Raw genomic sequence first — 13,332 nt, 5'->3', positions numbered from 1 at the left:
GCCCTGGTTCATCTGTCTCAGTGTCTGCAGCCAGGGCAGATGATGCTTCCAAACTACGGTTGGCATATAGGTAGGTGAGGCCAACTATTGTTGGGAGCACTGCCTCCTTATGAGCCTCCCTCTCAGCAACTCACCATAGGGCAGTTGGCTTCTTTCTGAGTACATGGGAGAGGAGCCGCCAAGGAGATGCCAAAGTCACAGCTTAACTGAGTCATTTGGCGTCTCCACAAGGAATTCCAGGATTTTTACTGTACTCATTAGGAGCATCACCAGACAGGCCTGCACTCGGGAGGAAGGAAGAGATGAGACACCACATAAAATAGGCATGTGTACCCGAAGGTAGGGCTTGCAGGATCAGCATTAAAGGTTCATTTCTTCACATAACTGGGCCATCCAAGTTTTCTTCTTAAGCTCTTTGGACTGTACTGCAAAGAATGGTAATGGTGCCATCGAGTTTTATGTTAATTTGACACAAGTTGAAGCCATCAGAGAGGAGGGAACCTCAATTAAGAACACCCATATAGAAGGGGAGGGGGAGGGAATAGGGGGATGTTGGCCTGGAAACCAGGAAAAGTAATAACAATTGAAATGTAAATAAGAAATACCCAATTTAATAAAGATGGAGAAAGAAGAAGAATTCCTCCATAAGATCAGCCTGTATGCAAGCCTATGGGGCATTTTCTTAGTTGGTGATTGATGTAGGAGGCCTTAGCCCATTGTGAATGGTGCCACCCTTGGGCTGGTGGTCCTGGGTTTTATAAGAAAGCAGTCCGAGCAAGCCATGAGGAGCAAGCAAGTAAGCAGCACCCCTCCATGGCCTCTGCATCAGCTCCTGCCTCCGGGTTCCTACCCTCTTCGAGTTCCTGTCCTGCCTTCCTTCAGTGATGAACTATGATCTGGAAATGCAAGGCAAATGAACCCTTTCTTGTCAACTTGCCTTTTGGTCATGGTGCTTCACCGCAGCAGTAGAAACCCTAAAAGCAGTATCAGAATTGGGAAGCCACAGATAGACTTTTTATTTTCATCTCCAGAATTCATGATGGGAAGCTTTGCCAGCACACACACTTCAATTATGAGTGCTCTAAACTGCACAGCAAAGCACACACAGCAGGTTGGCTGTCGTGTTCTGAGAAGAGTCTGTAAGGAGATCAGAAGGTGCGGGTCTAAGGCTGTGGGCCTTGACACTTAAGTGAGAGAAAGTTGTGCAGTATATGAACATACTGTGGGGCCAAGGCCAGTACTTTGTGATGACCACAAACCCCACTGTCCACTCTGCCTATGTAGTCCCATGGGAGAAAGAATAGTAGGCTCTATGACAGAAAACTGTTCTGTAGGGAGGGCATGGATCAGGGTTTGATGCGATGAGTGAGATGCTGCAAGCTTCTGAAAGACAGACAGGCACGTGCGCTGTGAAGGGTTATTGAAGCTGAGTTATAGAGGTGACTCTCCTTTTTATCATGACCCCAAAATGTATGGACTGCACTAACGTGGTTGTATAGTGTGCACTGAACAAGAAAACATTTAGAGGGCTGGGGGGACGGGCCGGTTGGTGAAGTGTCTCAGGGATTGGCTTGAAGACAAGTTCAGATTCCCAGCACCCACATCCGAAAGCCATTTTTCACAGTGCACCTTATAAAGACAATGGGATCCCGGAAGCTCGTTCCCATTGGCCATCTAATCTGATAGAAGTGGCGAGGTTCAGGTTCAGGGAGAGACCCTGTCTCAAAAATAAAGGTGGAGTGTTAACCAGGGAAGGATACCTGACCTAGACTTCCAGCTTCCATATGCCCACACTTATGTCCTCATGCCCACTGACAAGCACATACATCATACACAGCGCATCACACACAGCTTTTCTTAAACGTCTTTCATTTTCTTTCTCTTCCACTGACTCTTCCCTGACTGTTTCATAACCCCACCAACCCTGTCACCCTCTATTAGTCCATAGGGATTGGAAGCTGCCCACATTTGGGACTTCTCGGTGAACTGTTTTCATTCAAGTTTATCAGCTTCAGGCTCCTGCCTGTGCTTTAACTTAAGATAGCTTTATTTTCAATTGAAAGGTATAAGTTGTATATGGAAAGTATGATGTTTTAGTATACGTCGGCTGGGGACATATTCTATGGTTCCCCAGTGTCCCCAGTGATCAAGTGATTGCCTCTCATGCTCCAGACTTTACCCTTAGCTTGGAAAAAACCCCAAACCCTAATGTATATATTACAGGGGATTCAGGGGGAAAAGGATGTATGTGAAGGATCACCTCCATATGTATTACCTCACAGGCTTTGTGATGAGAGCATTTCTACTCTCTTGGTGTGTTATTCAAGGCTCAGGGCCCTAAGGCGTCTCTTAATTCATTCCTTCGGTCCGACACAGTTTTGTGTGCTCTGAACAGCATGTCCACACCTCCCTGTCTTCAGCACCCCAGAAAACTTCCTACTTTTATTATTTCAGTTTTACATTGGTCTCTACTAATGAGTGAGTTCACTTAATCTCCACCCTCCCATCCATGTTGTTGCAAGAAAATAGAATTTTCCTCATTTTAAAAGCTAAATCGAATTCCACCCCACGTTTTATGTTTATTCATTGGTGTGCACATCATCGTTTGAACCCGCATTTTCACCATCGTGAATAGTTCTCAGTGAGCGTGGGGGTGAAGATGTCTCTGACACACTGGTGCCATTTGCTTTTGCTACATATCCACCGTTGGAATTTCTGTACGATAGTTGTAATTTTTTTTTTTTGTGATGCCTCCATATTAAATTCCACAGGGCTGTACTGGTTTAGATTCCCACCATTTCTGTATATTCCAGTATTGTTTTTCGGGGGTGGGAGGAGTCAGGGTTAAGATAAGGTCTCATGTAGCCCAGGGTGGCTTCAAACTCATTATATAGGCTAGGCTACCCTAAATCCCTAACGCTCCTACCCCCACCTCCAGAGTGCTGGGATGACAGGCGTGAGCCATCACAGCTCAAATCTCTTTACACCTTTATGGTAACCGACATTCTAACAAGTATGAAATGCTCTTACCGCTTTCCTTTCCGTAATGACTTATAATGTTGGCCTTTTGTTTGTTTTGTTTTTTTGTACCTATTGGCCATGGCATATTTTCTTAGAAGGAATGTCTGTTTGGATCCTTAGCCTTAATTTTCCTTTGTTGCCTGTACTTTGCATGAGGGAGAGGGTGGGAGGGTCTTATCTAAGACACTAATGCAGCCCAATGCCCGGGAGCATGAACTCTGTTTTCTTCTGGTAGATAACAGTTTCAGGCCTTCTTCATAATTCCTTACTCCACATTAAGTTGGTGTTTACACAGTAGTTCCTCCATTATCCCCAGGGGCTGTGTTTCAACCCCCATCCCAGTGAGTACCTGCAACTGGGGAGAGCACCAGATTCTCATAGGTAATTACCCTGATACTGTGCAGTTCGATAGCCGAGAATGCCAGTATGTGACTGTGGGGTAGGGCATACTGATTCATATCTTTCTTGGGGTCGTGCTGGATGTTGTGAGATTTTTACCATCTCATTGAGAACGGCACAAGATATAAAACTTATAAATTGCTTCTGAGATTTTTCCATATTATGTCTTCACATCATAGTTGATGTCAGGAAAGAAAACCACGCAAAGCTAAAGGTAAACACAGGCAGACAACTGAGCTTCAAGATTAAGGTCCACTTTTATCTACATGTAGATGTCTGATTTTTTCCATCACCCATGGTGTGTACTGTACTTTCCTGGCTGTGAGTGAGTCCCCTGGTCAGAAGTTGTGTGGTATAGATAGGCAACTCGATCACACCTTCTGCTGCTTCCTGTCATGAGTCCTGCCCTGACTTCCCCCTTTAATGGGATGTAACCTGGAAGAGAAAGGTGAAAGGAACCCTTCCCTCCTCAGAGTGTTTTCTCACAGAAACAAAAAGGGAAGTAGAACAGTCTCTCTCTCTCTCTCTCTCTCTCTCTCTCTCTCGTGTGTGTGTGTGTGTGTGTGTGTGTGTGTGTGTGTGTGTGTGAACTTTCCACCTCCCCTACATGTTGGCACAAGTTTGGAAACACTGTTCTCAGAAGCCTGTCACATTCTTAAATATTTCTCCACTATAAATGATGCCGTGTCCACTTTCATTTCTGATATTATTTTTGAATCCTTTCTCTGATTTTTTAAGAGTTTATCTATTTCAGCCATCTTTGTAGAAAAAACAACTCTGATATTCAATATTCTACTGCTTTTCTAGTCTATTTCATTGCTGTTCTGATCCTTTTCCTATCTTCAACTAACTTTGGGCTTGATTTTTTGGTCTTGTTCAGTTTCTTTAGGTATACAGCATTCATTTGAGATCTTCTTTGTATGTGGGTTTTTTTTTTTTCTTAGAATGGCTTCTGCTGCATCCTGTCAGCTTTAGTATAAATTCTGTCCGTTTTGTCTCAACATAGCTACATCTCCCCTTTACCTTCTCCCTTCATCCATTCTTTGTTCTGATGCCCAGATTTTGTTGTTCTTGTTTGAAATTTTAATGTATCCATTAATTTTCCCAAAATTTCTATTACTGACTTTGGCAGACGTAACTGCAGTCTGTAATGGTACATTTTAAGAGTTCCGTCTTCTTCAAGTTTATAAACCTGGCTCTGTGGCATAATTGTGACCTTTCCTGGACACCCCTTTCTTTGTGCTTGAAAAGAACATACATGGTGTGCTTGGTGGAATACTCTGTCCATGGACAGCAGGTTTGTTTAATCTTCAGTCAGTTTACATCAAATATTTCATTATTGATTTCTTTGTTGAAATGATTTGTCCTAGATGAAACTGGGGTACCAGACCCATACTGTTACTGTATTAAAATCTTCTTAATGCCTGCCAGTATTTATGTATTTAGGTGCCCCTATACTGGACACATACATACTTACAACTCTTATAGTCTCTTCATGATAGTCTCTTCATGGTGACAATATAATGACCTTTCTTGCCCCGTCTTACAGATATACATGTCTGTTTTATGTGATGAAGGTATCATACTCCAGTTCTGCTTTGATTTCCATTTGCATATCTTTGCCTGTTTTTTCCGCCCCAGACCTGTCTGTTCTTAAATATGAACAAAGACTCTTGTAGACAGCACATAGATGTTTCTTCCTTTTCCCCTTTTATTGAAAATAGATGTTCTTTTTTCTATAATATATCCTGATTACTGTTTCCCTTCCCTCTACTCTTCCCAATTCCTCCCTACGACCTCTAGCATCTGGTTCCACCCCCTCTTTCTGCCGCTCACTAGAAAACAAAAAGGCTTCTAAGGGATAACAATAAGATAAGATAAAACAAAACCAGTATGCAATAGGTCAAAACAAGCAAACAAACAAAGAAGAAAAAGAGCCCAAGAAACAGGTATAGATCCAGAAGCCCTCTCATTTTCACATTCAGGAATCTGATTTAAAAAAAAATTAAACTGGAAGCCAAAACACATACACAAAGGATCTACAATGTAAAAAGAAATAAAATAAAATATTAAATTCAATAACAACAACAATAATAGTAAAGCAGCCCTGAAATGACGTTATGAGACAAGTAACCTCCCAAGACACCATTAGATTCATTGAATTTGTTTTCTGTTGGCCATCCACTGCTAGGCTTGTGTTAAGAACAGTTCGTTTTCCCAGTGAGATTCCCTCAGAGAAAACAAAATTTTCCTTTGCAAGTGATTATCACTTTGCAAGGGATAGTGTCTGGGTTAGGTGTAGGGTCACATGTCTACTTCTTTCAGCCCTGAACACCACCTGGTGCAGACCTGTGTAGGTTGCGTGCATGCTGTCTATGCTGCCTTAGTCTCTGTGAGTTCCTATGTGTGTTAGACAGATCGACTTCAAGGGCCTTGTCCCTTTAGTGTCCTCCATCCACTCTGGCTGTTACACTCCTACTGCTCTCTCTTTTGCAGCATCCCCTGGGCCCTGGGCTGGGAGGTGGGGGCTGATGGAGACATCACCTTTCGGGCTGAGTGTTCCAAGACCTTCTACTCTCTGCCTATTGTCTGGATGTGGGTCTCTGTGTTTGTCCCAATTGCTGTAGGAGGAGACTTCTCTGACTATGAATGAGCAAGGCAGTTAGCATAATTGTCTTTCTGGGTCTGGGTTAAGTAAGATTCTTTTATAGTACCATCCATTTACCTTTAAATTGCACGGTTTCATTTTTTTTAACATCTGACTAATATCCTATTGTGTAAATGTACTACATTTTTTTTTAATCCACTCCTCTGTTGAGGGACATCTACGTTGCTTCAAATTTTTGGCTGTAATGAATAGAGCCTTGATGAACATGGTTGAGCAAGGGTCTCTGTGTTAGAATGAAGTGACATTTTTGGGTGTGTGCCCAGGAGTGGTTTAGCTGGATCTTGAGGTAAAGCAATTCCCATCTTTCCGAGGAACTGCCACACCTATTTATGTAGTGACTGTACAAGTTTGCACTCCCACCAACAATGGATAACGTCCACCTTACTCTATATTCTTGCTAGCATGTGCTGTCACTTGTTTTATTGGTCTTAGCTATTCTGATGGGTTGTAAGACACATTCTCAGAGTAGTTTGATTTGCATTTCCTTGATGACTAAGGATGTTAAACATTTCTTTAAGTGTTTCTCAGTCATTTGAGTTATCTCTATTGAGAGTTCATTGTTTTGATATGTACCCCATTTTAAAATTGGGCTATTTGCTTTTCTTGATATCTAGCTTCTAGGTATATATATTGATATTCACCGTCAGTCAGATGTGAGTTGATAAAAGTATTTTCCCATTCTGTAGGCTACCATTTTTTCTAAGTGATGATGTCATTGTCCATTCAGACACCTCAGTTTCATGAGGTCCTATTTATTAATTGATTATCTTAATGTTAATGGTGGGTGTTCTGCTCAGAAAATGTTTTCATGTGCTATTCCCCACTCTCTTTTCTATCAGGTTCATGTATTTGGTTTTATGTTGAGGTCTTTGATCTATTTGGAATTGAGTTTTGTGCGGAAGAATAAGTATGGATCTGTTTGCATTCTTTTGCACGCAGCCATTGAGGTTGACCAGCACCATTGGTTGGAAATGCTATCTATTTTCCAGACTTCTCTATCAATTATCAGGTGTCTGTAGGTGTGTGGATTTATGTCTAGCTCTTCAATTAGACTCCATTGACTCACATGTCTGTTTTTGTGACAGGCCTTTGCCATTTTTATAACACAGCTCTGTAGTACAATTTGAGGTTGGAGATGGTAACACTACCATCAGTTCTTTTATTATTCAGGATTTTCTTTTTTTAGCTATCGTGTGTGTGTCTGTGTGTCTCTGTGTGTGTGTGTGTGTGTGTGGTGTGCTGTGTGTGTGTCTGTGTGTGTTTGTATGTGTGTGTGTCTGTGTGTGTTTGTGTATGTATGTTCTGTTATAAAGCTGAAAACTATCCTTTTGAGATCTGTGAGGAATTTTGTTGGCATTTTGATGGGGATTGCATAGATTTTGTAGATTGCTTTTGGCAGGATGGCCATTTTGACTACATTAATCCTACTGATCCATGAGCATGGGGCATCTTTCCATCTACTTATATTTTCTTCAATTTCTTAACATTTTTATCATCTAAGTGTTTCACTTGTTGGTTAGAGTTACCTCAAGATATTTTATATTTTTGAGGGTACTGTGAAGGGTGTTGTTTTTCTGATTTATTATTTTCTGTATCCCACTTTTCATTTGTCTACATGAAAGCTAGCTATTTTTCTCTGTTGATTTTGCATCCAGGCCCTTTTCTGAAAGTGTTTATCAGCTGTAGGAATTTTTCAGTGGAATTTTTAGAATAACTTACTTATACTATCTTATCATTAACAAATAAGCATGCTTTGACTTCTTCCCTTCTGATTTATATCCCCTGATATCCTTCAGTTTTCTTCTTGCTCTTCAAGTACTATATTGGATAGGTATGGAGAGAGTGAACAACCTTGTCTTATTTCTGATTTTAGTGGAATTGCATTGAGTTTCTCTCCATTTAAATTAATGTTGGCTATGTGCATTGCTGTGTTGAGGTATGCCCCTTGTGTGCCCAATCTCTCCCGGACTTTTATTATGAAGGGATTTGGGATTTTGTCAAGGGCTTCTAATGAATTGATTATGTGTTCTTTGTCTTCCAGCATGTTTATATGACAGATTGCATTTCTCCATTTACATAAGCTGAGCCATCTCTGCGTGTCTTGATCACAGTGAATGATCTTTGTGATGTGTTTTTAGATTCAGTTCACAAGTATTTTGTTGACTATTTTTTTTGCATTTATGTTCATAAGGGAAATTGGTCTGTAATTCTCTTTCTTTGGTGGGTCGTCACGTGGTTTGGGCCATTTGGTTTATGACCAACACTTCTCTCTTTAGTTTTTGTCTGAATGACCTGTCTGTTGGTGAGAGTGGAGTATTGGATTCCCCCACTGTCCATGTGTAAAGGTCAGTATGTGACTTAAGTTGTATTTGTGTTTTTTTATGAACTTGGGTTCCCTTGTGTTTGTTGCCTAGATGTTAAAAATTGTAGGATTTTTGCAATTTGGTAGATTTTTCCTCTGATGAGAATATAGTAGCCTTCCCTATCTCCTTTGATTACTTTTGGTTTGGTCTAATTTGTCAGATATTAAAATGATTACACCAGTTTACTTCTTAGGTCCATTTGCTTGAAATATCATTTTATATCCTTTTACCCTTAGGCAATGTCTATCCTTGATGTCAAGGCGTGTAATTGCACGCATCAGATCGATAACATTCTTCCTGCCTTTGTCTTTTTATTAGGGGAGTTGAGACTATAGTGGGTGTTATCAATTAGCAATGCTTGTTGATTCCTGTTATTTTGTTGTAGGGTGTGTGTGTGTGTGTGTGTGTGTGTGTGTGTGTGTGTGTGGTGTGTGTGTGGTGTGTGTGTGTGGTGTGTGTGGTGTGGTGTGCGTGCGTGTGTGTGTGTGTGGTGTGTGTGTGTGTGTGTGTGGTGTGTGTGTGGTGTGTGTGTGTGTGGTGTGTGTGTGTGTGGTGTGTGTGTGTGGTGTGTGTGTGTGTGTGGTGTGTGTGTGGTGTGTGTGTGTGGTGTGTGTGGTGTGTGTGTGGTGTGTGTGTGTGTGTGGTGTGTGTGGTGTGGTGTGCGTGTGTGTGTGTGGTGTGTGTGGTGTGTGTGTGTGTGTGTGGTGTGTGTGTGGTGTGTGTGTAGTGTGTGTGTGTGTGTGATGTGTGTGTGTGTGGTGTGTGTGTGTGTGTGTGTGTGTGGTGTGTGTGTGTAGTGTGTGTGTGTGTGGTGTGTGTGGTGTGGTGTGTGTGTGTGTGTGTAGTGTTCCCCTCTTTTGATCTACTGGCCTGGGATTACTTATTGCTTGTGTTTTCTTGTATGCGGTTAAACTTTTTATGTTGCAGTCTTCCCTTTAGTGCTTAAATTCGGTTTTTTATGAACTGTATTATTGTCTCCATCTGTAATGATTGCCAGTTTTGTTGGGTATAATAGGCTTGTATCTGTGATGTTTTCTAGAGTATGTTTCACAACTTTCAAGACCCTTCTGGCTTCCAGAGTCAACATTGAGAGAACAAGTATTATTCTAATAGGTCTGCTTTTATATGTTACTTGGCCTTTTTACCCTTTGCAGTTTTTAATATTTTTCTTTGTTCTGTTTATTTAGTGTTTTGATTATTATGTGTTGAGGGGACTTTTCTGGTCCATTCCTAGGTTAGGGGAATTTTCCTCAATGTTTTTGCTGAAAATATTTTTTATGACTTTGACCTGGATTTCTTCTCCTCTTTATATATATTATTTCACAATAGTCCCAGGTTTCCTGGATGTTTGGTTCTAGGATTTTTTTTATTTAACACTTTCGTTGACTGCGATGTCATGTCTTCAATGTCAGAGCTTCTTTCTTCTATCTCTTTTATGATAGCAGTGAAGCTTACCTACTAGATTCTTGTTCAAGTTCCTAAGTTTTTCATTTCCAGATTTTCCTCAGTTTTTTTTTTTTATTAATCAGCATTTTCACTTTCATGTCAGGACTGGAAGTATTTTATTCACTGCCTTCCATTGTTTATGTTTTTATAGATTTATTAATTTCCTCTTTAAGGATCCCTAACGTATTCATAAAGGCTATTTCAAGGTCTTTGTCTTTGCTATGTTGCAATTCTCAGGCCCTACTATGGTAGGGTTGCTGAACTCTAGTGGAAACACAGTGTACTGGCTGTTATTGATTGTGGTTTTACACTGGCACCTAGGCCAGTGACAGTAAGTCTAGGTGTTGATATCTGGTCTTGTCTTTGTTGGGTGGGTATTTTGTTTCTTGTTTTCTCTCATCCTGTCTAGTTTCTAGGAGGGTGTCATGGTTATGTGATGCTGGTAGGGAATTCTCAGATCCTTCTAGGGGTGGCCACTGGGGGGTTCTGGGTAAAATATTTGCCTAAGTATTGGGAGCTGACACTTATGAATGAGGACAGGCTGACAGTGGGGTCTTGAGGAGACCCACAGGAGGGAGGGAAGCAGGATGTTCACCAATATTTGCTTAGTTCCCTGGGCGTAGGGTAGAGGGTAAGGGGATCCACAGCTGATAGTTTCTTACAGGGACAGGAATGAGACTGGGGGATTGGATTTGGGAGAGCTGAGGTAGAAAGAAGATTTTAAGCTAGCCTACCTGCTTCCATGACTACAGCAGTGTGTGGGTTCCCAGGAATGCCTGCTGGGATTGGGGGTTGAGACAAGTGCTCAGTCAGGGAAGGGAGGATAGGGGGAAGATCTGTGTGATCCACTGGAGATATGGGCTGAGGGAGAAGGGAGGCCAAGCAGGTGGTCTGCCACAGAGTTGAACATGAGACTGAAGGATTGGATTTCGAGGGGAGGAGGAAGAGGTGACCATCCATAGTTAACCTGACTGTCTCCCTCCCCATGCACTTGGCTACCCTCTATCTTTGTCCAACTTGGGGACAAATACTCTTGGCCCCTCTCCCTTGTTCCTTTCCCCATTTTCTCTTGTCCTCTGTCTCCTGCCTTTGTCTCTTATTCCATGCTTTTTGTCCCTCTGGGGCACATAAATACCTTTGTGCTGAGAACTCGGCCCTGGGGGGTCCTGAACTGATACCAGTTTTTTACATTCCTACCCACATTTTCTGCTTTTACACATTTTCAAATTATGTACTTATTAACAAGTTACCTTTTAATAGAGTTGCTCTGTTAACTTTAAGTTCATTCTTAGATTTTAAAAACAAAGATCTGTTTTTTGTTTTTTTATTTTTGTTTTTGTGAAGTGTTTCACACCATTTACAATGGGGAACACAGAATACAGTTTATTGCTTTGAGATTGACTTATTTTTTTAGAGCAGTGGTTCGCAACCTGTGGGTTGCAACCCATTTGGTAGTAGAATGATGCTTTCACAGGGTCACCTAAGACTATCAGAAATATCAGATATTTACATTATAATTCATAATAATAGCAAATTTAAGTTATGAAGTAGCAATGATAATAATTTTATGGTTGGGGTCACTGTAACATGAGGAACTGTATTAAAGGGTCACAGTGTTAGGAAGGTTGAGAACTACTGATTCAGAGAGATAAGCCCTGTGAGCTTTGATATGATAGTCCCGGCGTGTTGTGTCACCTGCTGCCATTAATGCCATGTTCCTTTCTTCTCTCTTCCCAATCACAGCATGTGCATTCCGGTACAATGGGCTCTCCTTTGTCTACCTTATCTACCTCTTGCTCATTCCTCTGTTCTCAGAACCAACCAAAGCGACGATGCAAGGTAAGGCCCTTTATTGGTCCGTGACAGAGTTATAAAGCTTGGATGTGCTTTTTTCAACTCCTGGGGTTTGTCTTTATTCAGGGAGAAGGACATTATCTGGGCAGCAGGAGTGGGTATACAGTGATGGAACCACTATCAAGTAGAACAGAATGAGATTTGTTCGGGTTACACACATCATTGTTCCGTACACAGCCATTCTCCCCACAACAGGTCCTAAATAGACCAGACAGAAAATCTGGAATTCTGTGGTTAATGAAAACTAACTCAGAGTATTGTCAGTTAAAGTAAGGCTTGTAGTATGGCAAAGCTAGCATATGCATTTAGAGTCATTGAAAAGAACGAAGCAACATGGGGCCCACTGGAGCCTTGTGTTGAGAGAACTGGGTAGGAAGCCTGGTTTTCTGCCATTCCTTGTTGGTCCAATAGTTGAGTTTTTTGTTTGTTTGTTTTGCTTTTTAAAAATATATTCCTTAGGAATACAATGAGAGCAGAAAGCAGTACCTTTAGTATCTAAACCAGGTTCCCCTGAAGCTTTAAATACTTGTTTATTGTTCCGTGAGGCAGGGAAAAGAACAGTGACTGCTTCCTGAGGATCTAATTAGGTAGCACCGTCTGGGCTGTGATCGAACTTAATAGAAATTCTTCTACAAATACGAAAATGAACCTAGTGAAATAAACTGTTTTTGTAACATGTTGCCATTACTAGGAAAAAGGACTGTGCCAAACACTGTAGGTGAGTGACATAGCTGTGTGTTTCCATGACAGGAAAAGGAAAAGTCAGCTTGTCCTGACCTTCAGTGGCGTGAGAAAGGCCATTGGTGGTAACTGCCTTTTAGTGATGGGCTCTTTTGGAGAAACAGCAAAGACAGTGTACGAACGTCATCTTTCTCCTCCTTCCTGATTATGGGATTTGGATACTGCTTTGCCCATTTATTCTAGATGTTAGAGCTTCAGATGTTATGCCTATTTCCCTGGCCCAGAACATTCCATTCTAGCTCTGGATTACGTGCTCAATAGACCAAGTTACGAAAAAGCTGTAGAAACAGAAGTTTATGCAGATCCTTATTAAACAACAAATTCAGTGTTCATGGGACTCCATTCACCACAACCTCACTCCAGAGAGTTCAATGTAGGATTTCTGACCTCAGAAATGAGATTGTTATATACAGGTCACTCCTGTTCCAGGGTTTGAAATGAATGCTGCAAAGAAAGGTTTTGCGAGCATTCAGAGCACAGTGCTTTTACAGTGGGTGCTTTTATATGTCCCCTTGAATTGTCTGTTGCTCTTACATCAGTAGAGGCTCCTGTTCTATGTGGAGATCAAGTAAATAAAATTGTCTTCGCTCTTGTGTGACAGCTCTTAGATTTTCTTTTTTATCCCCCTCCCCCAGTCAATAACCCAGGATCTCTAACAGTTTTAGAGGCGTCCACTGGGCTAAACCCAGTACACTGGGCCCTGACACTATCAGAATTTGGCATATACAACATAGAATCAAAAACCAACAAAATCCTGCACATGTGCAGAAACACCCTGTGAATGAAGAGTAACAAGGTCAGTGGCCAAAGAAGACCACAGGTGCCTGCTGATTCTGGACC

The 13,332-nt window shown here is 41.5% G+C and overlaps 1 protein-coding gene across 8 annotated transcripts in view; it reads left to right on the top strand.

Moving 5' to 3' along the window:
• Piezo2 (piezo-type mechanosensitive ion channel component 2) overlaps nucleotides 1-13,332 on the top strand; it is a 376,519-nt gene that overhangs the window by 53,808 nt on the left and 309,379 nt on the right. For 7 of the 8 annotated variants that reach the window (XR_005496481.2, XM_063277327.1, XM_039097388.2 and 4 more), the window contains exon 2: nucleotides 11,641-11,736. The exons of the other annotated variant lie outside the window; for it this stretch is intronic. Coding sequence is in view for 6 of the 7 variants with exons in the window: in XM_063277327.1 (XP_063133397.1) it covers nucleotides 11,641-11,736 (96 nt within the window). In the remaining variant the exon portion in view is untranslated. The remainder of the gene's footprint in view (nucleotides 1-11,640; nucleotides 11,737-13,332) is intronic. 8 annotated transcript variants of the gene reach the window in all.

This window comes from Rattus norvegicus, chromosome 18, assembly GCF_036323735.1.
Source record: "Rattus norvegicus strain BN/NHsdMcwi chromosome 18, GRCr8, whole genome shotgun sequence".
NCBI classification, from domain to species: domain Eukaryota; kingdom Metazoa; phylum Chordata; class Mammalia; order Rodentia; family Muridae; genus Rattus; species Rattus norvegicus.
The sequence above is the reverse complement of the archived record's forward strand: the minus strand, read 5'-3'. Positions and strand labels throughout refer to the sequence as shown.